The sequence below is a fragment of the Populus alba genome, chromosome 1 (genome assembly GCF_005239225.2).
Source record: "Populus alba chromosome 1, ASM523922v2, whole genome shotgun sequence".
NCBI classification, from domain to species: Eukaryota; Viridiplantae; Streptophyta; class Magnoliopsida; order Malpighiales; family Salicaceae; genus Populus; species Populus alba.
The window spans coordinates 31,603,796-31,630,538 of record NC_133284.1 but is presented as its reverse complement, the minus strand read 5'-3'; the positions used below and the strand labels follow the sequence as shown (position 1 = coordinate 31,630,538).

General features: G+C 34.9%; 5 protein-coding genes across 8 annotated transcripts; 3 read left to right on the top strand and 2 right to left on the bottom strand.

Moving 5' to 3' along the window:
• The first annotated feature begins 260 nt into the window (after positions 1 to 260).
• On the top strand, positions 261 to 2,572 carry LOC118047087 (molybdopterin synthase catalytic subunit). 2 transcript variants are annotated; one of them, XM_035056265.2, is made up of 2 exons: positions 261 to 331; positions 1,649 to 2,572. In XM_035056265.2, exon 2 carries the CDS (start codon positions 1,774 to 1,776, stop codon positions 2,377 to 2,379), a length of 606 nt encoding a protein of 201 aa, XP_034912156.1. In that variant the 5' UTR covers positions 261 to 331; positions 1,649 to 1,773; the 3' UTR covers positions 2,380 to 2,572. The 2 variants fall into 2 exon arrangements, with proteins under 2 accessions (XP_034912156.1, XP_034912158.1); XM_035056267.2 differs by lacking the exon at positions 261 to 331 and adding an exon at positions 352 to 537.
• A 409-nt stretch (positions 2,573 to 2,981) lies between these two features.
• On the bottom strand, positions 2,982 to 6,216 carry LOC118047086 (G2/mitotic-specific cyclin S13-7). 2 transcript variants are annotated; one of them, XM_035056263.2, is made up of 8 exons: positions 5,924 to 6,216; positions 4,995 to 5,095; positions 4,669 to 4,893; positions 4,467 to 4,583; positions 4,125 to 4,373; positions 3,860 to 4,021; positions 3,567 to 3,748; positions 2,982 to 3,412 (listed from the first exon to the last, which is right to left on the bottom strand). In XM_035056263.2, exons 1-8 carry the CDS (start codon positions 5,967 to 5,969, stop codon positions 3,280 to 3,282), a joined length of 1,215 nt encoding a protein of 404 aa, XP_034912154.1. In that variant the 5' UTR covers positions 5,970 to 6,216; the 3' UTR covers positions 2,982 to 3,279. The 2 variants fall into 2 exon arrangements, with proteins under 2 accessions (XP_034912154.1, XP_034912153.1); XM_035056262.2 differs by having other exon boundaries at positions 4,995 to 5,098; positions 5,924 to 6,213.
• A 4,500-nt stretch (positions 6,217 to 10,716) lies between these two features.
• LOC118047085 (F-box/kelch-repeat protein At5g26960) lies at positions 10,717 to 12,525 on the top strand. Its single transcript, XM_035056261.2, has one exon. The coding sequence runs from the start codon at positions 10,953 to 10,955 to the stop codon at positions 12,216 to 12,218; it is 1,266 nt and encodes a 421-aa protein (XP_034912152.1). The 5' UTR covers positions 10,717 to 10,952; the 3' UTR covers positions 12,219 to 12,525.
• Positions 12,526 to 14,449: 1,924 nt separating this feature from the next.
• Positions 14,450 to 19,349, top strand: LOC118047093 (uncharacterized). The gene is made up of 13 exons (XM_035056280.2): positions 14,450 to 14,673; positions 14,839 to 14,934; positions 15,267 to 15,344; positions 16,858 to 16,938; positions 17,021 to 17,240; positions 17,317 to 17,375; positions 17,571 to 17,620; positions 17,719 to 17,806; positions 17,906 to 18,163; positions 18,261 to 18,353; positions 18,485 to 18,589; positions 18,784 to 18,900; positions 19,012 to 19,349. Exons 1-13 carry the CDS (start codon positions 14,608 to 14,610, stop codon positions 19,075 to 19,077), a joined length of 1,377 nt encoding a protein of 458 aa, XP_034912171.1. The 5' UTR covers positions 14,450 to 14,607; the 3' UTR covers positions 19,078 to 19,349.
• Positions 19,350 to 20,713: 1,364 nt separating this feature from the next.
• Positions 20,714 to 25,769, bottom strand: LOC118047091 (mitogen-activated protein kinase 3). 2 transcript variants are annotated; one of them, XM_035056278.2, is made up of 6 exons: positions 25,380 to 25,759; positions 25,172 to 25,301; positions 22,499 to 22,636; positions 22,067 to 22,399; positions 21,397 to 21,580; positions 20,714 to 21,019 (listed from the first exon to the last, which is right to left on the bottom strand). In XM_035056278.2, the coding sequence occupies exons 1-6, from the start codon at positions 25,535 to 25,537 to the stop codon at positions 20,850 to 20,852; spliced, it is 1,113 nt and encodes a 370-aa protein (XP_034912169.1). In that variant the 5' UTR covers positions 25,538 to 25,759; the 3' UTR covers positions 20,714 to 20,849. The 2 variants fall into 2 exon arrangements, 1 of the variants encoding a protein (XP_034912169.1); XR_004687281.2 differs by lacking the exon at positions 20,714 to 21,019 and adding an exon at positions 21,796 to 21,904 and having other exon boundaries at positions 25,380 to 25,769.
• Positions 25,770 to 26,743: the final 974 nt, after the last annotated feature.

Below are 26,743 nucleotides of genomic sequence, written 5' to 3'. Positions count from 1 at the left end.
AAATCTCGTATTCTTTATTCTCCAAGGTCCAGGTAACATCCAAAAATGGAAATACAAATAAGGGGAGGGTAGTGTTTTATTTTCCTTCAATTTTTTAACAGGCCAAAGCCCAAGAAGACAAGAGATGACATTGGACTGGACATATGCGTGGCCTAGTGACCAGGTCATACCTATGACATTTCAAACCAAATTGACAAGGCCCAGACCCAAAACATATCTGACTCGCCCAATAAAGCCTTCGTTTGACTCGCAGCAGGTTTGGGTCTCATTAGTGAAGAGGAGGAGGAGGAAGAATCATTTTTCTGTAATGAAACGGAGGAATCTCTGTTAGGTACCTGTATCTACTCTTTACCTGCTCTTTTCTATTTCTTATTTTACTCCTACGCTTTTGTTTTTATCTTTTATATGGCTGTTTCTTCCCATCTTCTATATAGTTTTGAGCTTTATATGGTGTGAATTCTTTTGGGATTTTCTTAGTTTGTTGGTTTTTGCAACTGGGTTTGGAGCATGTAGTGCCGTCTGCTTGTTACCATCATGGTTTGTGATTTGTCTTGCTATTTGTGATTGTTTAGTATTGTTTTTTGTGAGATTTTCTTTGGTTATTGTCTCTTGATTGATTGTGTTGGAATAGACAGAAGCAACATGATTTATTTTTTGTGTTTAAAAGTACGGAGGAGACGTAGCATCCTGGGGATAAGGAAAAATTGAGATTGCTAGGATGTTCTGTTTAGCTGGCTTTTTATTTCAGCTTGCACAAAATCCACACTTTACAAACCCATAGTCTCTTTGCTGTGAAGGATCTAACTAGTGCATATGGTCATCCTGATTATAATTTATTGATGAATATTCTTCTTTGGAAAGGGAAGACCCGTATCAAAAGGCTCTTGAAACCAATAAAGAGCACATGGAATTGGAAGGGACTGAGTGTTGTATTTAGTGGATGAACTAGTGATCAAAGATGGCCACTCATTAGTTTCGTGAAATGTGGAATCTACCTCTCTGTTTTTTTTTTTCAAGCGACACGAGATATTAGCTGATGGTTGGAAAAGAATTAGACACCTCTTCTGCCTCTGGCATTCCTTGAACCCAAGGAGTGAAGAAAGGCTAACATGAATTTGCAAGGTTTTCAAGTTGTTTAGTTAACATATTATGATTCCTCATGTGATAGAGAGGATATACTGATTGAAAAGCTTTGCAAATTGTCTAGGGTACCTAAGCATCAACTCTCCATAGGTTATCCATAATGCTTCAATGTCAACCTTGTTTCTTGTCTTGTTGTGAGATGAAACGAGTGCCTATGGCTTATCTTGCATCTCAAAAATGTGGTTCAATATGTTGTTAAATTGGCTGTGATTGATAAGATGGGTCATGGAAGATAAATTCATGAAAAATGGTGACAGCGATGTTGTTGGCAATTAATCATCTGGTTAAATTAGGGAAGTGGTGGGTGTCATCAAAATTTAGCATTGTGAAAAAAAATTGTTTTGAGATAATACCAATCTGGAGCTTGCCTTTTTAATCATCAAAAGCCATAAGGATCTTTGATAGTGATATATCACTTGGAGCTTTTTTCCTTTGTCCTTTGTGTTATAGAATCACTTCTGTCCCCTCATTCACATGGTATTGACATTATCTTTTTATTTGACAGACGTGGAATATGAGCCTGTTGATGATATGATTTTACTGGTCCCTGAAATTTTATATTAAACAAAGGATTTTTCCTTTGAAATTGAACGTCCAAAGGTAAAAGATAATCAGAAGTTCCATACTGATATGGCCACTGAAGAGAAAACTCTAGTTGAAATATTAGAAGAAAACAACCTCATTGATCTTGCCAAATATGTAAACTATGTCAGTGCTTCACAGGCTGGTGCCATAGCAACATTTTCAGGTACAACACGTGACACCTTTGAGGGCAAAACAGTAGTGGAGCTAAGATATGAAGCATATGTACCAATGGCAATACGCCAGATGAAATCCATCTGTTCATCTGCTAGATCATCCTGGGATATCCACTCCATTGCTGTTGCACACCGGCTGGGTACAGTTCCAGTTGGAGAAATGAGTGTCTTCATTGCTGTATCGGCTGTTCATCGTGCTGATGCCCTGGATGCTTGTAAGTATTTGATTGATGAGCTAAAGGCATCTGTTCCAATATGGAAGAAGGAGGTTTATTCTAATGGAGAAGTTTGGAAGGAGAATTCAGAGTTTATGGATAGAAAGCTGGAGCTAGGGAAAACAAATGGGAGCTGTTGCAGAAGAAATGTCAAGGTTGAGACACATGGCACAAAGAGTTGCTGTGGAGCTAAGGTCAAAGTGGCTGATGGAGCGGCAGCAGAGATTAGCACCAGTGATGCTGGTACTGAAGAAACAATCTAGAAGATTCAATACAATCACTCTATAAGAAAAGGGGAAAAAAAATTAAAACAGAGAAATGGGATGTTCCTAACTGTTTATACATGAATAATGTGCCAGCTTTTTAGCATATTGTCTCTCTAATAATCATAGCCTTTCAATCTGTACATTGTTGACTTGTCGACTTTGTTTTTATTATCACGACTTAATTTTCAAATGGCGTCTTTGTATTGTTTTTGAAGATCAGAAAATGAAAATGGCACATCAGTTTCAGGCTTTCAGAGACTAAAAGATTAGCACAGCTAGACAAAGCAAAATCACAATGCAATCAATCTAGCGTTGGCCAAAAAGTCTATCAATCCTGAACCATATATATGCTAGCCAGCCAGAAGGCATGAGATGTGTGCTCTGTATGTTCGAAAAACTGTACTTTCCAGTCCACTCGCCATGAAAGAGAAAAATAGAAAGAACAAAAAGAGTTCATTCTGGGGCTGATATGGATCAGGTAATCAAGATAAGTTTAAGTCAGAACACGGCAGGTTATTCAAAAGGTGGGAAATAAAGGTTGATTCAACTTCAGAGATGGTGAACAGCTTTAACCATTTTGACACGATCATTTTATAACATTATATCAGCTGCAAACCACACGATAATTCTGAATTTAGCATGCAACAACCCACACATGAACAGTGTAAAACATCTTTGAACAAGAATCAAATCAAGCATTTTGGCAGCTGCTTCACCAAAAGGAGAAGGATACAACAAGAATAAAATCAACCCGACACAGATCATAATAGCAGCATGATCTTCCTACTAACCAAACACTACTGTTTACACAAATATTGCGTAACTTCTTCATGGTGAGATTCAGATGAAAGGCTTTCTGGCTGGGGTAAGGAAGTCACATAAGAACTTCATGGTGATTCAGATGAGGCTTCTGGCTGGGGTAAGAAGAGCCACAGCCCCGTAATCTTCGCTTGAAAATTTCTTGTAGACAGCCTTGAGCTTACTTTCGGCAGCTGCAGAGTGACATTGAACCAGGAGCTTTGCACAATCCCTGTCGCATGACAGAACGAAACACATTAAAGAAATTGTGCCAAACTATAGTGCCACCAAATTATCGCATGCCATGATTATTACTGGCAGGGAGGCTGACCAGGCACTGTTTAACTGATCTATGATCCATATCTTTTTAGTTAAAGAAAATTTACCTTAACATATCTTCAGTGTAGCCAGTGTGGTGCTTCAGAGTTTCAGTCCATAAAGGGCTCTTATCCATTGTACATCGAGCAGCATACACAGCTGAAGCAGCAATTTTCGAGGGACCATACTTGACAACAGCATGATATTGCATCAGACCAAGTTCGGACAGGAAGAACACCAGGCTCTCTGTCTACATTAGTAAAGCATCAACCAATTAATATCATGGATGTCATATCAAGGAGACATCAACATGAAAAAGGAGAACTCGAAAACAAAATTATTACATTGTTTGCATTAGTACCTCTTTATCAGATGAAATGGAAGCCTTGATATATCTAACAAGGAAAACATACGGTGTTGGAACTGTAAGATACCACTCTAGCTTTCCCAAGATTGCTTTCTCCATTGCCAGAACTTGCTCTCTTGTATAGGCATTGTCAGATATGCAAACGAAGTCATTAACCTACATGTTCCAGAACAAGAAACATCATGTCAGCAGAGTGATTATACTAGAACAAAACAAAATACCAAGGCAGTATTGCATTAAAAAGTGAAGAATACTGCACCTCTGGCGCCCATATTTCTTCGTACTTGCAGGCTAAAAGCATTGAGCTGATGCCAACCAACTGAAGTTCCCTCCTTGGTACAATTTTCACCGCTAGGAACCTATCAACAATATTTATGGTAAGATAGAGAGTCTCCGGCATCAGCTCAAACTTTCGATGAACTTCAATCAGCCAATCTACGAGGATCGATCTCATTTTTCCGTTGATATCTGGTTGGGATTGCAGGTAGTCATGTACCCTGCTGTCAACCTGCATAAAACTCGTCATGTTAATGTGTGTGTAGATAGATAGATACAGTCAGATAGATAGAGAGATAGAGAGAGAGACAGAGGATATCTTTACCTCTGTAAGTTTGTAGAACTCGTACATATCATCAACGTATTCAACTACTGCCAACTCATTAGTAACATCAGCAGCATCAATGTCCACCAGTGTATCCTCGGGCTTACCACAAGCGGCCTAATGTTATAAACTACATTAGTACATAAACGAATGGATAGAACAAATTATACATAAACCAAAACTGCAACTATCCAACAATTACCTTGCTTCGAGCAGAGAGGATTGAAGTGAGCGTCTTGACTCCTTTCCTTGATACTCTTCTACTAACAGGTTTACTCTTTTCAGTTTCATCAGAACTTATCACAATCACATCCTCAGGTCTGTGTTTCTCATTCACTTTCTTTATTTCTGCTGGTGGTGCCTTTGTAGCTGCAGGAGCCCTCACATCGCGAGCAACTGCAGTATCTACAACTTCTGTAACTGGTTTCTGCAAATTGACAACGTCTTCAGTTCATCCATTAGGTGAGATTCCAAAAGAACCTGACTCTCGGTTACAAAACGGTAAATCACCCGAGAATTTAAGCTTACCTTCCCTTGCAAAGAGACGCGATCATTCACTAAGTTGCCAATGTCTTGAAGCACTCTCCTATTCCTTCCCTCTGCAGGTACAAAAGTCTTCTGCTTCGCTTCTTCTAAAAGAAAAGGAAAACAAAATTACTCGGACAATATAAGGTTTACACAGATAAGGTATTTCAAAAGACCTCGAGGCAAAGACTTAACGAGGAACATCAAGAAGATTGAAAGACTGTACAAAATTGATGAAAGACACCCATCGTTAAAATACGATAATATCAGCCTCAAGTTCAGGAGAAGACCTTATAGGACAGTAAAAAAAAAAATCAATGCATCAAAGAAAGGATTGAAAGATATTCATGAAATCATTCATGCCAATAATCTATCCATAATACCAATATCAAAACAGAAATGTGAAAGTAATTTCATTTACGCAGATAATCAGAAATCAAATACGCAAATCTGATACATAAATCTTAAAGTAATTTCATTTATATTCTATCAACCCGCAAGAGACCCATTTAATTTTCGAGATAATCGAATAAAATAAGCAAAGAAAGGAGATAATCCTCAAAAGAGAAGCAGAAATCAAAACCCAGTTTGAAAAGTCAGTACAGGACTCTTTAAAGTAAATTTCTTCCTGTTATAAACCAAATTGTAATACAACAAAACCATAATCACATACATCAACATATTTTAAAGGAACCAAACCCCAAAGAAAGAAGTCACCTATGATCAGACCAGACATTAGAGGACCCATCAAAATATAAAAATCAAAACCCAGTAAGTGATTTTTATCTAGGCCGTATCAAAAACCATCACACCTAAAACAGAACCAAACCACAAAGAACCGTATGAACTTCAAAAAATAAAGTAGAAACACAAAAAGAAACAAAACCCAGAAAAGAAATTAAGAAACCAAAACCCAAGAACCGGTTTTTTACCTCTCTGCTGTTGTTGATAAGATACAACAAGATTTCTTGAACCCATTGTATTTTCCTCTTGATTCTGCCCAAAGACTCTTGCAAATATTGATGATAAAAACTCCTGGAGAAGACTACTTCGTGTCTCTCCTTCTTCTGTGTTATTGGTCGCCACCCTTCTCCTTCTACAAACCCTTTATCTATCTCCCTCTCTGAAATATCTATGCAAATTCTTTCTCCGTTTCTTGTATTTGTTTGCTTCTGCTTATGTGGAGAAAACGAGAGCAAGCAAGCAATGAGATCATAGAGTCAAAGAAGAGTCCTTTTGAAGAGACGCCAGGACCCTCCAACGGTCGACTTTTTGATTAATCTTGACCGTTCTGCTGTTTAGATCCGACGGATGTAAAGCGCGTATGTGATATCGTTAGAACTTGACGCGCAGGAGTTTGAGTTTTGGAATTTAATGTAGCCGTTGGTACGGACGGGGAACTGGGCTGGATAAATCAGTCTGGGCTTCTATATTGGGCAAAAAGACCAGGTGAAGATGGTTTTGATTGCTGTAAAATAATTTGGCACCGGTCAAATTAATCATTCAATTGAATAAATACTGAATATATTTAATTCGAGTCAAATGTTTAACGAACTTCATGTTTTTATATGTAATTATAAATATGGATATGGTTTTTATTGTTGTCGTCGTCTTCTTGTAATTTTATTCAGCCACGCAATAACGTTATATGAGCTGCGCTCTCTAAATTGTTAGACCCGTGAATTTGAGCATAGTTAAAAACTATATACTTTTATGTGCTACATTGCGAGATTAATTTTTTTTTTAATATAAAAATAATATTCAAGTACTTTTAATAAATAAAAAAAATCTATATAGGGATTGATCTTGTATGATATAGTCACTTGACGGATTCAAAGACAATCCAACAAACCAATAAAATATAATTTGACTAAAAAAATAAGACTATAATTTTTTTTAAGTATTGAAATGGCAACATATTAGATCGAATCGAGTTAACCTGTCAAATCTACTACTCGGATCTTCAGACTCTGATAATCCTATAGAAAATAAATAAATTTAAAATTATTAAAACTAATTTTCAATTAATAAATTGTTGAAGAGTGAACTTAAAAATAAAGTTCAACTAAAAAAATTAGCCGGGTCATTTTGGTTTAACCTGCTAAACCTGGATCATGAAACTAAGATAACCTCATAAAAAATAAATTGAAACAGGTTATTAAGCTTAATTTACTATCAATTCAATGTTGAAAGATGAAATAAAAAAAAAAAAACATGAAAAACCATCCAAGTTAACTTAACAAACTCGTGATCTGGGTCATGAGACTAAAATAACTTTATACAATGCAAACTAAAAAAAATTATAAAGCTTAATTCTAAGTCAATCTAGTATTGAAACATAAAATTGAAGAAAAAAATTAATTAAAAAATAAATAAAAAAACTCAAGTCAGTCGTCTTAACTCATAACTCGGGTCATAAGACCGTGATAACCATATAACAAGAAAGAAAAAAAAATACGAAGCTTCATTATCAATCAATCAAATGTTAAAGGGTTAAATTAAAAAAAATCAAATAAAAAAAAAACAAAAATAATAACCTGGTTGACTCGAGTTAACTTAAATGAGGAGATCGGGATAACATGATAGAAATCAAATTGAAAAAAGTCCAATTCTCAATCAATTTAGTATTGAAGGATAAAATTAAAAAAAATCAATTAAAAAAAGCAAAAAAAAAAACCCGAGTCAAAGTGGCTAACCTGTAAACCTCGTAATCTAGGTCATGAGACTATAATAACCTCAAATAAAACAAATAAAAAATAATTATAATTATAAAACTCAATTCTCAATCAACTAAATATTAAAAGATATAAATAAAATAATTCGAATTAATATCACTAACCCACAAAACTTGCAATCTAAATTATAATACCAGGATAACTTATACAAAAAAAAATAAAAATAAATTATAAAATTTAATATCTAGTAAACCTAATCTAACGGCTGACGAAAAAACTAAGAAAAAGTTTGAAAATAAAAAAAATTCTCAAAAAGTTTGATTTTGAGGACTGAAGTTTGAAATGCCAACATTTTACTGTTCGTTACTGCAATAAAATACCAAGAACTTTTAATAAATGTTAATTTGAAGTATCATGGGTGCACGATGGTGTGCTAAAAAAGAGCCTGATTCTCAACATGATGAACTCTTGAGAAACTTTATATAAATTTGGTTTTTCATAGGCTTGTAACCCTAGGTAAAGATACATGAGTTTGAATTATGTTTTGTATTCAAGTTTAATTATTCATGAAAAAATAAAATTTTCATAGAAAAAGAGACCTGTTGATCTTTAAGATGCTAAATATATATATAAAAAATAAAATACAAAAATGAATTATTAAAAAGTGAAATGTTGAGTTTTAGAAATTAACAATCTTTTTCATTTGCACTGTGACTTGTTGATTCTGAGAGTATAAAATTTTTTAATTGTTTCATTAACTTATCTATAATTTCATCATGTATGAAATTTATCTGATAAGAACTAGAGCTTTCATGGTTTTTTGAGCGTGCAATAAAATCAGGTAAAATATTATCAGAAATAAAATTGAAATTGCGATTAAATTCTACAAATGTTATGTCATCATGCGATCTTTTTTTATTTTATATAGTGTTATTAAATAATATTAAATACCAGAGTAAAATACAATTAAAAAAAATTAAATTTTTTTTCCTTCAATGAACAGTAGAATCAGTGTTCAACAATGTCCCATAAATTAATTCACCTGTCACTATTCACGTGACAGTGCCAAATGAATCATTCCACTTGGCAATGATGATTTCTAAAGAAATATTAAAAACTCCTACCTGAGCCGAAGGAAGGAAGCAAACAATAATCAGGTGAGCCCTTGATTTTTTTCTTTCTCTTGCAATAGGTGGATAAAAGTGAAAAATAATAATCTTTTGCTTCACCAAAACCGGTGGGAGAAACTCAATTTTTAATAGGAATCATCTCCAAAATCTGTGATCAAAATAATTTACTAAACGATTATAAATTTTTTTTTTTGTGAAGACTGTGCACACCATCACGATGGAAAAGGTAATCCTCAGATCATATCATCTGTATGAAAATCTCAATCGAAAAATATAGGGACACTAGGAGTGTATTTGACAGTGTGGTAGCGGTTGTTTTTCAAATAGTTTTTCATGCCGAAATACATGCTAATGATGTTTTTTTATTTTTAAAAAATTATTTTTGATATTAACACATCAAAACGATTCAAAAAATACAAACCAAACTCAATTTTAAAAAAAAAAAATTTGAATTTAAACAAAACATCGTTTGGAACGCAATGCCAAACGATGTCTAACTTGACTATGATCGTAGACAAGCACCGTTTTATTGTTTCTTTCTCACTGCTCAGGACCGGCAATAGCATTTAGATTTTTAGGACAGGCCCCGAGGGTCCAGACATGTGTAGGTCCATTGAACCAAGAATGTGGTTCGAGATAAAAGTATTTATAGAAAAGAAAAAGAAAGAAGAAGCAAGAATCTCTAGGTGCCTAGCCGAATATATAGAATCTAACCACATTGACATGACAATGCCAGCCCCTCTTCCCTTCTTTTCGTTGCTTTATGGCTTGGTACGTTTACCTTTAGACTCAAGCTTCGTTAGGTGCACTTGCCTGGTTTTTTAACTCCTTCGTTAGACGTGGCTGCTGTAGTTTTAAAGCAAAGTTTACGTCATGAGTTCAGGTGGTTAATCCAATTCATTCTAAATCAGTATAAATTAACATTCTTTTTATAATCTTTTTTTTAAAAAAAAATATATGTTGAAACAAAGCTTTGAATAAAAAATGGAACCAGGTTTTAATTTGACTAGTTTGGTTTTGATAAGCTGGCTGAGTCCTGGGTTATTGAGTCATAAAGTTGGTCTATCATATGAGACGAATTTGATAATATTGATTGTGAGTGTGGTAATTGTAGTTATAAGAGTATTTAGTGCTATATTAGATAATTGCCTGTATTATTACACTGCGGCAAATTTTATTTTTGAATGTAAGAAAATATGTGAGGGTCGCTAGCATGGTTTTTATTGGAAAAAAAAAATTAAATCAAGTGAAGGGTAATCTAATTTGATTTGATTAATTTAACAAGTCTAAAAATAATCTGGTTTATCAATAAAAAAATAGTTTGTCTGAAGAAAAAAATATTCAATGTAATATTTTTAAAAAAATAAATTGAAACGATAATATATTGAATTGATTTGAGTTAACCAAAATGAACTTACAAAATCATAATCCTGTTTATAAAATATAATAAACTTATAAAAAACAAAATAAAATAAGTTATAAAACTTAATTTTAATTTAATTTTAAATAATTCAATTAAAAAATTTGAGTTAACCCGAATTATCTACCAAACAATTGAGATCACTAAATTATAATAACTTCATAAAAAAATTCAAAATAAATTACAAAATTAATTGTCTATTAAATTTAATTTAATACAAAAAATATATATTTTTTATATAAAAAAAAACCACAAGTCTATCCTAACTGACCCTTCTATGTCTTGTAACAATTTATTTTAATTCACATAGAATTACATAAAAATTAGTTTTGAAATTTTCCACCATCTAACTATTCTGCAAATGCCTTTATATTTAAAAATAAAAAATAAAAACATTATATATAATTTTTTTAAAAAATATTATTTTAAAATAAAAAATACAAGAACAACCAAAACCACACTTCCCATCACCACCCTCCCGGTCATCCCGAAATCACTTATGATCATCATTCTGCAGACATATCACACGCAACAGCAATAATAATGGTATTAGAAAATAACACGTGTTTATTCAGAATCCAGCAAGACCAATCACCTTAAAGACAAGTTAAGAGAAAATGGATGTCCAGCAAGCAGTTCAGGCACCTGAAATCGAACATAAGTAACTGCTCCAACTCCTCATAAATCCCCTCTCCTCCATTAACACCCTCCCTCAAAGTCCCTTCCCCCCCTATTCATGCCAGAAAGTTGCAATTCTCGCCACTTCTCATGGCTAATGAAATCTTGCTTCCCAAACCCACAAGACCCCACCTCCAAACCCCTCTCTCCAAACCCTATAATCACCATCTCCATCCCCACCACCACCCTCTCTTCTCTTTCAGATGACCTTCTCTTAGAATGCCTCTCTAGAGTCCCTTCCTCTTCCCTCCCTTCCATTTCCCTCGTTTGCCGCCGCTGGTCCCTCCTCCTTCAATCTCCTTCTTTTCTCTACCTACGCCGTCTCCACCACCTCATCCACCCCACCATCTTCACTCTATCCGCCCCTTTTGCCGCCTCCCTCCGACTACCAGATGACAATGATGCCGATACCAATGACCCTTTGTGGAAAGTTGCTTCGTGTCTTCCTTTTCCTGTAGCCTCATTGGATAGCCTTTCTCACGCTCGTCTGTCTGCAATTGGATCAAGGATCTATATCATTGGACGAAACGAAATGTTTTGTTATGATGTCTGGAGTGGCATAATTACTTCAAGATCTTCAATGATTTACCCTAGAAAGAAATTTGCTACTGCAGTGCTTTCGGGTAAAATTTATGTCGCCGGAGGCGGGTCACGAGCGGGGGCAGCATTGGAGGAGTATGACCCAGACACTGATACTTGGCGTGTGGTGGCACAGGCGACAAGGAGGCGATATGGTTGCATTGGGGCTGCCGTTGATGGCGTGTTTTATGTGATTGGAGGACTTAAAATAGGTGCCGCCTTGGAGAATGAAGTCACACGCCCCGCTGCAGCGGGGGCAGAGGCTTATGTGTATGCCAGTTCGATGGATTTGTTTGATGTGGAGTCGCGTTTGTGGTTAAGGAGTAGGGCCGTTCCTGGTGGCGGGTGTGTCGTGGCTGCATGTGCGGTGGCAGGGTATGTTTATATTTTAACTAGTCACGCGGTGGAGTTATCATTCTGTCGCTTTGATGCCCGGAGGCGGGGCGGCGGCGGCAGCAACGGTAAGGGATTTGGAGAGTGGTGTAGGATAAAGAGCCCACCATTGCCAGCACAAGTTAGGCTGGACAGTACAGTGAGGTTTAGTTGCGTAGGAGTCGAAAACAAGGTGGTGTTAATTCAAGTCAGTGGGTGCATTGATGATTTGTTAAGGAGAAGTGGAAGGAATGTTCGGGGATTGAAAGAGGGATTGGTATTGGTTTATGATTGTATTAGCGGAGTGTGGAGCAGAGGGCCTCATTTGCCGGAGGTGATTCGACGCGCCGCCTGTGTGACTGTGGAATGCTAGAGGTGGAAAATCCTAACTAAAAGTTTTTTAGCCATTCATTATTGTGGTGCATGTTAGGCAAAGTTGTGTTACTGGGGCTACCTTGCGCATGTCGTTTAGATAGCAGACAAAATCATGGGTGTACGTGACGTGTTTTAATTATACCTTTACTACCGTTTACGACAAGTAAAAAAGTGGCGTCTCCTGAGGATGGGTTGCTTGTGCGAAGGGAGTGTGAAATAAATTTTTAATTGATTTGATTGGCCTTTTCATGGCTTGAGAAAAAGAAATCGAGCAACGGACAAATTTTCGTCTGTATTCTTAGATATGTCATTTGTCAAAGGATGGCTGTCTTTCAGGGTGTGCTTGTAAATTTTTTTTAATGTCTTTAAATTATTTTAATGTCGTTATATTAAAAATAATTTTTAAAAATAAATAATTATTTTAATATATTTTAAAATAAAAAGTCACTATCACACTGCCAAAGAAAACTTGAGCCCATAATTTGCTGGCCATTTTTGAAGAACTCTTCAAGTTAATTGATGATCCTTGTCATGGACAAATAAAACGTGGGTGTGCACTGTGCAGTGGATAAATCAACTTGCAGGGTGCTTCGGGGGCTGCAAGTGAACCAAGTCGATCTGAGCATGTAGTCATGTACGAGATCAACCGTCCAAATTAGGCAAAAATTGGATTCGGGTTAATGACTATAATATACAGGCAATGTTTGAACTTCCATGAAATTATGACAATAAACAACCATCTGAACATGATAATAAAAAAAAATAAGATATAAACATTATTTATCTCCCATCATGCCATTACAATGAGGAAAGAGAGAAAAAAACAAATTCAATTACAATATACTATAAAAAGAGAGAAAAAAAAAAATTCAATTACAATATACCATAAAAAATCTCCGTAAAATAAATTCAATAACATTAGAAAAAATCACAAATAATGAATTTTTTTCAACGAACATAAAAAAACAAGCACAAGGATAGTTTTTTTTTTTTCCAAGAATACATGGAGAATGTTTGGAACTTGCAAACCGTGTTCTACAAAATTTATTTATTTTTGTTAAAATTATTTTTTTTTTATATTTTGAATCATTTTAATGCATTGATCTTCAAAAATAATTTTTTTAAAAAATAAAAAAAACATTATTTTGATGCATTTTGGCACAAAAAACACTTTAAAAAACAACCGCAACCCCACTTCTAAACACACTAAGTTCATAGTTTTAAGACACGGCTGGGGTTTGGGGTTTTGGTCAGGTCAATTTTTTTTTTTTTAAAAAATCAAAACGACGTCGTTTTAGTAAAAAAAAAAAAAAAGTTAATAGGTTTGTAGCCTGGGTCTTGACCAGGTCGCTGGGTCATGCCGGGTTTTTTCTTCCTCTTTTTTTCTTTAATCCAATCTAGTTTTAGTCTCAGGTTGACCTGCCTAGCTAGAGTTTCTATGTGCCCGTTTGGCACTGCGGTGCAACCTGCTTTTTGAAAAAATTCAAATCTTTTTTTTTTGCTAAAATTGAGTGCGGTTTGTACTTTCTAGAGATGATTTAAAAAATGAAAAAAACATTATTGGCATACTTTTCGGTACGAAAAGCTATTTAGCAAGCTAAATTCACTAATAATGGTTAAAAGAAATGTCATGTGAATAAGGAATAAGAAATTTATATAAAAAAACAGGATTTTCTTACGGCGGTCTACAAGCTTTGCATAAACTAATCTGAAACACATATACAAGGATAATGTTTTTTCACTTGTGTAAATCTCCAATTTACATGGATCCTCTGCGAACTTTTTTCTAGAGAGAAAAAAAAACCAGAAAAGACCTTAAGTAGATTGAAGTAAGATTATGGAGTTTCCCATGACTATCGGGTCAAAGGTCCAATTCCAGTCAACTTAAACCCCGTGCTTCTCTCGCATGCAATTAAAGCAGAGCGCTCTAGCAGCGAATTTGCAAGCTAGCACCCTTTTTGGGGTTTAAATATCAAAAGTCCAATAGCCCTTAATTAAAAAGATATTCAATTGTAGACTTGAACATTAAGTGTTTTCCAGTTCATTTTCCATAACACTACCAAACATCGGAAAATACTTTGAATTCACTTTATTCATTTTCCCCGGTGCAAACAAACGGAGCCTAGGTAAGAAACGACAGTCCTGAAAATCTGAAATTGCTAAACTGCGGCAAGTACCATTTTCATTTTATCGCGATTCCTCCAGCCATATATATAAACTAGACCATCAAGAGGAAAAGAAGACACCCTGCTTTCCACTAAAATACAAAAGACCAAAAAAAAAAAAAAAAAAAAAACCTAAGACATCTCCTCCTAGCTTGATTTCGCTTCCACCTCTCCCTCTCCCTCTCCCTCTCTCAGAAATAAAGAATAAAAAAATATTGAGAGATGGATTTTCAGGTTGTAGTCCTTGCCGGTGGCACTTCTAAAAAATTACTTCCTCTCGTCTCCAAGGTTTGCTTCCTAATCCCTTCACTTGCCTCTTCTTCTCTTTCTGTTTGTTTCTCGAGAAAACAACTATTAAATAAACGCTCTAATTTCTTTACCGACGACGATTTACTTTAATTTGGTCTTCTCTTTGATTTTATTTTCTTGCTTATTTTTGTTTTGCGAATGCAGGAAGTGCCAAAAGCGCTGCTTCCGGTGGCTAACCGCCCTGTTCTTTCTTACGTGTTGGAGCAATTGGAACTCAGTAACCTTAAGGATCTTATTGTGGTATGCTTCTCCTTATTATTATTATTATTATTTTTTTTTTTTTGAGATTCCTTATTATCTTTTTGCTTGTTCTGTTTTGCTTTCTCTACTAGTGGAAGAAAAAGGCAAAAGGAGAAGAAAAACTGAATTTGAAAAGGCTGCTTCTATTTTGGAATATTCATTCATAATCTTGAACCCAATAAATAAATAAATAAAGTTTAATTCCATTGTTAAGATTCTAAAGTAAATCGATAGCAAATGTGTAATAGTGATGGGTTTTCTCAGTTGCCTTTGGGGCTTCGGGTTTCTTTCTAATGCCGGCTCTTAATTTAATACGTATTGTTATGTTATAGGTTGTTGAAGGGGAAGATGCTGCTATTCAAGTCGGTGGTTGGATATCAAATGCTTATGTTGATCGTTTACATGTTGAGGTACTTCCTTTTTTCCTTCTAAATTGCAATAAAGATAACGTTTTTTTGTTGATCTAATATAATTTGTAATTGATGGTGTTCGATGTTTGATTGCATGATGTATGCTGTTTTTAAGTCACTGAAATAACTAATCAGAAATTGACGGCGAATGTTGCACGGAAATGATTAGGTTAAGAGTAATGACACAGGAGACTTCATTTTGTGAAAACTGTTTAACCAAACAATTAAAACTATAATGTGACCTTGAAAAATGACCGTTCTATTTGTTTTTCTATATCAACTATAGTTACAATTCAAGTGATCCATGTGACATGGACTTATGGACCAGTTGCCGCCTGGGTATGAATTCAAGTGTTGGACTTGCCGATGTTTAGAAGTGTTTCTCATTGCAGAATATTCAGCATCTGGCTGTTATTTGTCCCAAAGTGTTTTGCTTCAAAAAATCCTTGCAGTGTTTTGAACTCAACACTGAAGAGTTTTAGGAGATAAAAAATGGGTTGTTGCATTGCTTGGTTTTTCTGAGCGTTGAGATGAAAATCTCTTCATAAACTTCCCAGGTTTTTATCTCACGTAACTTTTATCCTCAGTAATTAAAGCTCACGGCACAGTGACATGCCATTAAATTTCTAGAAGCCTTCTTTTGTCATCTGATATGTCTCGCTTACTAACCCTTTTTCTGTCATTTGTGAATGGTCTGAATAGCAACAAAATGGGAAAAAACATAGAGTTCATATCTGCTCAGTTAAATCTTGTAACTTAGGTTTTGAGAAACACATGCCATGCAAAATTCCAAAGTATGTTTTGAAACCTAGGTTTAATTACTATGCCCTGGTGATTATGGATCCCTAATCACCATCAGTGATGGGAAGTGTGATTATTTAGGGTACTCAAGCTTATAATAACTAATAACAAGAGCAGAAGACCTATCTATACTTGTTTTATTGCATGACTTTCTTCTGGTAAAATGACTGGTGCTGCTGCACTAAATTATTTGGGACATGTTTTTTTATTCCTAGGGTTTGAAACCATATAGTAGTAGACATAGGTAGTTGATTTTTTTCCTGAAATGCTCACCACTTTCTCTTAAACCTACAAGAACATGTCAATTGAGATGGAAAGAAAGGCATAGCTAGTTTGCATCTTTGTTAAAATGAAGCAAACACACTGGTCATGGACCGGGCTAGATTAGTCTGGAACTTTCTGTTCTGTTGGTATTTGAGCTTCTTGCTTGAGGTCATATAGTACTGCTATCATTCCTTTGTCTCAAAGATACCATTAATTGTATGCAGTTTATATTAATCTCCAAAAATAAGTCATTTCATTTTTCTGCAATTCTACAAATGGGAGCTGGCATCACGTGCTCTGCTGCAACCTATTGCATTTTGTATTCTGGTGTTGCCGATGCTAGCATTGTTATATTTCAGGATTTTTATTAACTGCATTGTACTCTATTCTGTGTCATTCATTTCTTATCGATAAAATTTGAACTTATAGGTGCTATATAACGCTGCAGGTTGCTGCAGTTCATGAGGATGTTGGAACTGCCGGTGCTCTTCGGGCAATTGCTCACCACTTGACTGCAAATGACATTTTGGTCAGCATTCAAATCCTTTGAAGTATTTTTTAGTCCTAAGTCTTCAATTCATTACAGCCATTCACACTTCATCTTCCTGCAGGTTGTGAGTGGCGATCTTGTTTTTGATGTTCCTCCTGGTGCACTTGCAGCTGCTCATAGAAAGCATAATGCAGTGGTGACCACAATGCTTTGCCCTGCTCCTGTCAGTGGACCTACAGAGTCAGGATCTTCAGGTGGAAAGGATAAAATCAAGAAACCAAGACGCTACAACATCATTGGATTGGACCCTTCAAAGCAGTTTTTATTACACATAGCAACAGGTTTTATGTTTGGATTTTATTTTGGTTCTAGTTCCCACTTATCTGCTCATAATGCTCATTCTGGAACTCTTTCCAGGAGCTGAAGTTGAGAAAGATATTCGAATCCAGAAGAGCATTCTTCGTGCAGTAGGTCAGGTAATGGAGACTCATCTATCCCTATCTTCTTAATAAAATCTTCTAGTTATTGTTTAGTTCTTGTGCTTTCTGAACATATTGAAATCCCAACATGTGTACTTGAAAGATTTTCATATTTCTAGTACTTGGTTGTATTTAATAATTTTTATGGAATTGTGGTTCTTAATCTAGTGTTATTTTCTATCATTTCATTAGATGGAAATACGAGCTGATCTCATGGATGCTCATATGTATGCATTCAAGAGGTTGGTCTTTTTACAACTTGTCATTTTTTGTTGTTGTTGTTGTTGTTTTTCCATGTCAGGTGTTCTCTATCTTCACCATCCCTGTCTATCTCTTTCAGATCTGTTTTGCAAGAAGTTTTGGATGAGAAGGATGAATTTCAAAGCTTAAAAGAGGATGTGTTGCCTTATCTTGTTCGGAGTCAGTTGGTTAGTCAAATAAATTCCTTGTATACCTGGTTTCTGTTTGCCTTGCATTTTGGTAAAATAAAACTTAAAACGGGTTCAACTATCTACATTTGATGATAGAAATCAGAGTTATTATTTAATGGTGTGCCACAAGCAGAAGAAAGTGGAAATGAGAAGGTTGGTTCTCAAAACAACCAAGCAGTGGTATCTCAAATCATGGCCAATGCATCTACTCCAAGCTTCCATGAACTCTCTTCAGGTAGCAGTGGTTCTACTCATGTTCGAAGAATCCATAAATGCTGTGCTTACATTGCCAGCAAGAGCAGCTACTGTCAGCGCTTAAATTCTATTCAAGCATTCAGTGATATCAATCGAGATGTAAGTTTATGCTGCTGATGTTCTTATTGGATATTATTATGTTGTCACTTCTACTTTTGCAGTTTTTATTGCTCATTTTCAACCTGTGAAATGTCAGGTCATAGGCGATGCCAGTCGTCTGTCGGGATATTCCTTCTCTGCTCATAACAACATCATCCATCCTTCTGCACAGCTTGGATCAAGAACTACTGTGAGTGTACTTTAAAAAAAATAAAATACTACACTTCTAAAATCACTAGTTTAATTTCAGTAACAATTTATCTTGGGCACCTGGTCTGATAAATCTGGTTGTGTACTTAAAAGTTAATTTGATGGGTGTAGGTGGGGCCTCATTGTATGCTATGGGAAGGTTCCCAAATGGGTGACAAGTGTAGTGTCAAGCGATCTGTTATTGGCCGTCACTGCCGGATAGGTTCCAATGTGAAGGTATGATGATTTTTAATCACAAAGTTCAAATGAAAAGGCATATATCATAACACAAGCTATAATGAAGCTACGGGTTGTTTGCTTTTGCTGTCATATATAATTTACTGTAGTTTTATATATTCATAAATAGGACATATTGTAACTTTGACAATGTAGTTGTCAAGTCATTGAATCTAAATTTTTTGTAACTGCAGGTGGTTAATTCAGTTGTCATGAACCATGTTACTATTGGAGATGGTTGTTCAATCCAAGGATCCGTGATTTGTAGCAATGCCCAGCTCCAAGAGCGAGCTGTGTTGAAAGACTGCCAGGTCCTCTCACCCTCACCTGTCCCTCTCTCCCTTTTCTCACTCGCTCAGGTACACACAGTGCATGGTTTCATGTGTATTCTATGTTGTCATTTTGCTATGTCTTCTTTCCAGGTAGGAGCAGGTTTTGTGGTTACAGCAGGCAGCGAGCACAAGGGAGAGTCTTTGGCTAGAAAATAGAATTAAATAAGGAAAACCCTTGCTTGAAAGAGTGCCAAAGTGAAGGAGTCATCTGAATCGTGTGGTGTGCCAATCATAGGTCAGAGGAAAATTTTTGCTAACTGCTGCCATCGCACAGCAGGTGTTACCTCTGGCAAGCAAAGAGAATTTTTGGCAAGTAGAGATGCCAATCTTATTTAGTGTACTATTCTGCTCCAATCATTTCTTAGTTTGTTCTTACAGTTTTCTTTTTTTATATTATTTAGTGTACTATTCTGCTCCAATCATTTTTTTTTTTCTTAAAAATTAGAGCTGTTTCTCTCAATGGAAGGCACCCGTTAAACAGAAGCCATTTGCAAGAGCATACAGATCATGTTATTAATGAAGTTATATTGCTCTGATTGCGAGAGCGTAGTAGTTTGTTGCAGTATTCCAAAAATATATATTGGTGCTAGAAAGTGGGTGGCAACACGTGCTGGGTAATTTGATGATCAAACATCATTTTCTGTAACAGCGTTTGAATCATCCATATTTGAGATAGATTCGTCGAGGTTTGTTTATTATTTTATTTTTTAAAAACTAATGTTTTTTCAGTTTTCCTGTAGATATTATACCAGAGGAGTGTGATTGTTGAGATATCAGAGTCACAGCCCACTCCAGTTGCCAGTTCAGGTTCTGGGCACTTGGGGTAATAGTTGATGTTGATCCCCATTCCACCCATTCTTTATATTATCCTTAATGTTGAGAATGTTGAGCCCCTTCAACAGCACCTCTATTACTCTTCTACCCACCACCATAATAAAAGAGCCGAGTGAGTCATAGCCCGAGTCCGATTGAACATTACCTCTTTACTGGAACTCCTCATGTATTCAAGAACTTGTTCCCTTTCAAAAAAAAGGTGCAAGTTATTTTTACAAATTAAAGAGGTTTAGATCACAGAAGGCCAATAAAGGAAGGCGTACGTGATGTTCTGAGATATAAACAACTAAAACAAGGTCGAGGTGATCTTTCCACTCAAAAACTCTCTCCATGAGGACTAAAGCTAGCTTGTTCCCAAGAGGACAGTGTTAGATGACGAATTCTCTTTCAAGTACCTCCTTTTTACCTCTGCTGGCAACTCGAAGAACCTCCAATGGCACCCCGTAATTGATGATCTGAAAGAAACCTTATATAATTGCTGCCTCACAAACTGACTCTGCAACCTTTTGATCATCCCATTTTGACATACAAATTACGGATATCAAATCTTACGTGTTGCTCAGGAAGGGTTTTCAGGCCTTTATCTGACAGACCCTTAACTCCATTACCTTGTTAATTGTTAAAACAATTCAATAAACACAAAGAAAAAATACAAACATTAAAGAAAAAGAGGTCAGAAATCTTTTTTTTTTGTTTATTTGTGAACAGTACATCATTTAATCTAAATATAAAGAATTTATATATAGATTAAGTTAAAAATACTATTTTACTATTAATAAAATAAAATAAAATAAATGTATTATTTAACATTAATGACAAAGTTATGACCTTTGTAATGACAGTTGAGAAAGAAAAAGTAGGTCAAGAGGATGGAAGAGTGTAGATATTAGAAAATGTAATAGCAACCATGGAAATGAAGGGATGAACAATTAGCAAGTCCAGGATCAAAATTTGCATATACAAAAGACCATCAAAAGCTGATATTTCTTGTTTAATCTGTGAGAGTGACCCATTGCCGTAAATGGCATAGGGATTGGTAGTGCTAAAGGAACATTAAAATAAAAATCTGGATATCACATATATTTTCCCTAATATCATGCATATTCTGGATTGAGTGCTATAGCCTCCTCATAGACCATATCCTTCATTTGCTCTTCTGTCAAGGGTTGTTGCTCAAACTCAAAGGAGAAAGGCTCTGGGCAGACTGGTTCATCTGCTATGTCATGTAACCTTGCAAGGTATGGATGAGCCAATGCTTCTTCAACTGATACAGACAAATCTTGCTTTTAGAAAGAAACAGATGGAAGTCGTCTCTAATGGAATGTCAAAGTTGTGGAGCACAAGTTTTTCTTAGAAAGTATTTAGAAACTGAAATAATTAGATCAAAGAAAGACCAGGCTACTTAAACACGCAAAGTGAGCTCAAATGCTGAAGCAACTCCCAATAATTAGGAAAAAAGTTTAACATGTTTTGCAGGTCTAGGGTTGTTTGTAAATGGATTTTCCTCGCAGCCAACAAAATCAACATAGACTGAGCTTTCACTGGCAGATCAACATATATGGAGAATATTCATCTCAACGAAAAATTATTGCAATTCAGTTATGTATCAGAAAAGCATCAAAATAAGGATGTCAAACTCACCAGTAATTCTTCTGGTGGGATCAAATGTCAGCATTTTATCTACAAGATCAATGGCCAGCGGTTGAAAAAGTGGGAAAAGTTCAGCTAACGACCGACGAGGACGCGAATCGAGTTGCCGGATGTATCTTCTTGCATCCTCATTCCGGACAAACCCAAGATCAGATTCAGTTGGTGTGCCAAGAAGCTGCGGTTAATAAAATTAAGATAAACATTCACTTCTTATGCGTAGTTCATTGGAAGAAACATTAACATCACAAGTGAAACCCTATAGAACCTGAACTGTTAGAAACAGATGCAAAGCAAGCCAAGATGAACATCCCAGGTCTTGTATCCTTTCCAAAAATGTCAATAACGAACATACATGATGATTGTCAATTAGTGCATATCAGCAATAATTACCCATTTATTCTGGAATAAGTTTTTTAGGTGGAACAGTGTTACATATTTCTGCCAAATCCTTCTGTTATTAGTTTCCTACACTTTGAATGCAGCCGAAGTTGGCTCTTTTCTGAATGGAAAAGAAAAAAGAAAAATAGAAAATCAGTTATAACGTGTAATCTAACGCCTCAACATTCTTCTGAATATAGATCCTAAACACAACAAGAGATATTCCAAACAAAATTTGTTAAAACCATGCAAGCAATGTTTGCTTCAGTTCTATCTATCGTACCTCTGTCAATAAGCGCATCTGATGCACAGTATCTTTGCCTGGAAATAGAGGTTTTCTATTCATAATCTCCATAAAGACGCAACCTACAGACCACACATCTATAGCAGCAGTATAGTCTGAGGAGTTGAGCAATAACTCAGGTGCACGATACCATCTGGTAACAACATACTCTGTCATAAACTCATTCTCTGAATTTGGCCGAGCTAAACCAAAATCGCAGATCTTCAAGTCACAATTTGCATTTACCAATAAATTGCTGGGTTTCAGATCTCTATGAATAACATTAGCAGAGTGTATGTATTTCAATCCTCGAAGAGTCTGGTACAAGAAGTACTGCCCATCATCAATGAACAGAAAGAGATCAGTGTCATGTAATTAACTACTGAATTACATTGCGAAGTTCAACAAGAACTAAAAACTGAAATGTATTACCTGGCAATGCTCCTCTGACAAACCTTGGTTGGAACGAAGAATATGGTGAAGATCAGTGTCCATGAGTTCCGTGGCAATGTAGACATCAGTAAATTCTCTGCGTAGAGGTGGAGGAATGACATCTCTGATACCAATGACCTGTTTTGCATTCAAAGTGTTAGAATTTACAAAAAGTGATTCAAGTACAAGACATTTTACATTCCAAATCCAGATGTTATGAATAAAATTGGAGGACCTTCAATTTTTGCTACAGATATGAAGAGAGAGAGAGAGTCCATTATGCAATTTATTTTCTTCTGTTGAGATTAATTACCTTTTCCTTTAAATTAAAAAAAAACTAAGGTTAGTTTCACAAGTGTTTCAGTCTTTTTATTCTAGGGCTTTTTTGTGATTTTTGGATTTAGTTTGGAGTTATTTGATAATTTTAAATAATTAAATATTATTAAAAAAATTTGTTGGCGCATGTGTCAGAACGTGACAGCCCTCAAGCCTTTCGAGTGGTGCATACAGGGCCATATGATTACCAAAAATCCTCCATCCATAGCAGCGTTGGAAGTGGCAAGTTATCCTCTTTTCAACTGTGTATGCGTGCTCACAATAGAGGTCCGATTTGGCTGCGGAAGAATTATTTTAATCTCATTGTTTTTTTTTTTTTTTTTTGTCGAGTTATCTTTATCTCATATCCTAAGTAACAGGTTAGTCGAGTTGATTCAGATATCTTTCCTCAATGGTTTTTTTGTAAGAAATTGATTTTTTTTTAATTTTATCCTTTGTCATTAAATTATTAGCCCTTGAGTTGTGATTTTTTTTTTTTTTTCTGTTGGGTTATCCTGAGTGTGGACTCATCAATTTAACACGAGTAAGTTCAAGTTTTTTTTTTTCAATGTTTTTTTATTTAACTTTGATTTTTTTTTTGCTAGGTTCTTTCGGAAGTCTAATTTTTTTTTTGTCTTGATCTCATGTCATAAATGACGATGTTTCTTCCCCTTTACTTTTTTTTTAAATGATATTGATTTTTTTTTTTAATTTTATCATTTGACATTAAATTATTGACCTTTGAGTTTTTTTATTTTTTCACTTTTTTTTCTGTTAGGTTATAACGAGAATAGGTTAGTAAAGTTAACCCGGATTAACTTGAATTTTTTTTTACTAAACTTTGGTCTTTTTTACTAGGTTTTTTTTTTTTAGATTCTAATTTTTTGTTATCTCGATTTTATATTGTGGATCATAAGTTAGTTAAGCTAGTTCGAGTTTATTCGGTTTTACTTCTTCAACATTATATTTTTTTAAAATTGTTTTTTTTTCCTCATTTGATTTTAGTTTATTATATCTTGAAGTTTGCAATTTCTTTTCACTTTTCTTTATTGTGAGTTATTTTACTTTTATATCTCACATAGTAAAATTAACCAATATTTGCTTAAATTATCATTATCTGATTTTTTTTTATGTTATAAAAAACTTAATCCGGTTGACGATGTAGCACGACACGCATATAGTGTAGTATTATTCTATTTCACAATGTTCCAAGTCGGCAAGCTTACAATTATTACGTATTTCGCCATTCTATAATTCATTTATTACTTCTTCTTTGTATTTGCCTAATTATAATTTAACAATGAATTACGATAAAAGCAAACATCAGTGTGTAGAGAGAGGATAGGCTGGCCACGCTACCGGCATAGCTAGGCTCTAGGCAACACGTGGACTATTAGGCTGTGTGTTTGGTACTGCGGTAGCTATTGTGGTTGTGGTTTGAAAAAAAATATTTTTATAAAAAGTACTTTTAGTTGAGGTTGGTTTGAAAAAATAAGTGTTTGATTAAAACTGTGGTTGAAATTAAGGTTAAAGAAAAAGTAGTTTAATGTGTTTTCTTAAAAAAATACTTTTCAAATTGAGGTTATAAAATAATTAAATATATATATATATATATATTAAAATAAAAATAAAAACTGAATTTTTTTTTAACTGGGTCGGGCCTAGCAATAACATAATTGGAATTGCGATCAAATTTCACAAATGCTACGTCATCATGCGATATCCTTCTAATTTATGTAGTGTTATTAAATAATATTAAGTACTAGTTTTTCGAGTAAAACACAATTTTTTTTAAAAAAATCAACAATTTCATTACGTATAAAATTCATTCGACAATAACTACAATTATCATGATTTATCCCGCGTGTAATAAAATTAAGTAAAATATTATCATGAATAAAATTGAGATTGCAGTACAAACAAATTTAATTTACCTTAAACTAATTTTTAAAAAACAAAAAAAAATTATTCACGTTCACGTGAACAATATGAGTGCAATTAATTAACTGTATTAGTTTTTTTTTAAAAAAAACTGTTCATTTGAACAGTGCGCAGTTAAGCATGGCTCCACTATTAAGATTATTATCTCATCACGAGAAGCAGCAAGCTTCTTCGAACCTGTGGTGCAGTCGTTAAAATTGATGGGTCCCACTAATAAAAATCATTTTTTTTTCTATTATCAAACACTAAAATATGTGGCTGCGGGTGAACCTCACCTGCAACCACAAAACCAAACACCCACTAGGTAGTAATGGTAGAGCTTCCTTCTTTTCTAGTGTTCATTTTGCGTTACTAGTAGAGAAAAAGGGTATTGACTGAAACGCAGTGGAAGAGTGAAGAGGCAGGCAAGGCACTTACGTTTTCGTGATCCAGATGGCGAAGCAGTTTGATCTCACGAAGGGTGCGCTTGGCGTCCATGTAATTATCAAAAGCGTTGGCTATCTTCTTTATCGCCACCTTCTCGTTCGTCTCCGAGTTCAACACCGAGCTAAATTAAACTCATTAATTTAATCTAATTCAATCAATCGAAGTAATTAAAACCACTCCAAAAGTTAATAATTAATACCAGACGATGCCGTAGGCGCCACGGCCAATCGGAGTGATCGGAGGTCGATATTTCGACGTGATTTCAAAAAGATTACCGAAAATGTTGTAATGAATGAACTGGCCCCCGTGAGTCGGAATCGCCGGGAGGTCACCATTTCCCGGTGCGTAATTTGCCATCTCCGATCGTCTGTTTCGTCTCTCTCTGAGAATATCCAAAACCAAAATATCTGAATTCTTTTTTTGATCGATGTATAATTTAAGCTGTGAAGAATTAGAGGGTAGAGGAGGAGATTTAATATATAAGAGAGAAGGGGAGATACTTCGATTCGACTTTCTATGATTTTCTATATGTTAATTTATCATAATGCAAGCCTCGCTTGGAAGGAGAAGGGAAAACGCGCGCCAAGGTAAAACAAAACGTGGAGATGGACGCGTTTAGCAAGGGAATAATGTACGGCTTGGATTACAGCCGCCTCTGATCAATGGTACAGTTGTTTGTTCAGCTTTTCAACGGTCATCTCTCACAAAAAGAAATTGGAAGTTTTAGGATGGTAGGACCATCATGATCCGTATCGTACATAGCCACGTAAGGTGCTAATTTTTCTACTTCTTCTTTTCGTCCATTAGTCTCGCCCTCTTTTATCATTGGAAATTTGATTGGTTAGGGCTATAGTTTTCACTTAGATTTGTGCCTCGCTATCTACTATGAGTAGGGTAAAAAAAAAAACTTAATGTAAAAAAAATTTGAAATTCAAGTTTACTGTTTAATTTGATAATTTAAATAATATAATTATACAAACAAAATAAAAAAAAAATAAAGAGACAAAAGAATCACAACGAGAAAAAAAAAACTTGATATGAGACTGAAACAATTTTATAATTAAGACAAAATAAAAAAATATTAAAAAATACAATAACAAAAAAACCTCAGTTAAGTCGAGTTACTTTGTAAACTTTACACAATGATTATGAATATAAAATTGAGAAAATCTCATAGAAATAAACGCATGAAAAAAATTCAAAGATCAATTTCTAATAAATCAAATGAGAATATGATAATTTTATAAAAAAATAAAAAGAAAAAAACAGGTGATGTTTAAATTTATAGCAAATGAAATGTTGAAGGATGAAAATTAAAAAAAAAAAAGATATAAAAAAAAACTCAATCCAATCCCACCCGGGTCAAGATGCAAAATCTTTAATCCAATCTTGATATTAAGGTGACCATGTTCGAAGACAAATTGAATAATATCATGAAGCTTAATTATCGAACAACTTAATATCGAATGATGAAAATGAAAAACAAAAAATCAAGTTAAAGATTTCAACAATATTTGGTTCCATAGTGTTGAACAACTATAATTGAACTATCTAATAATTAAC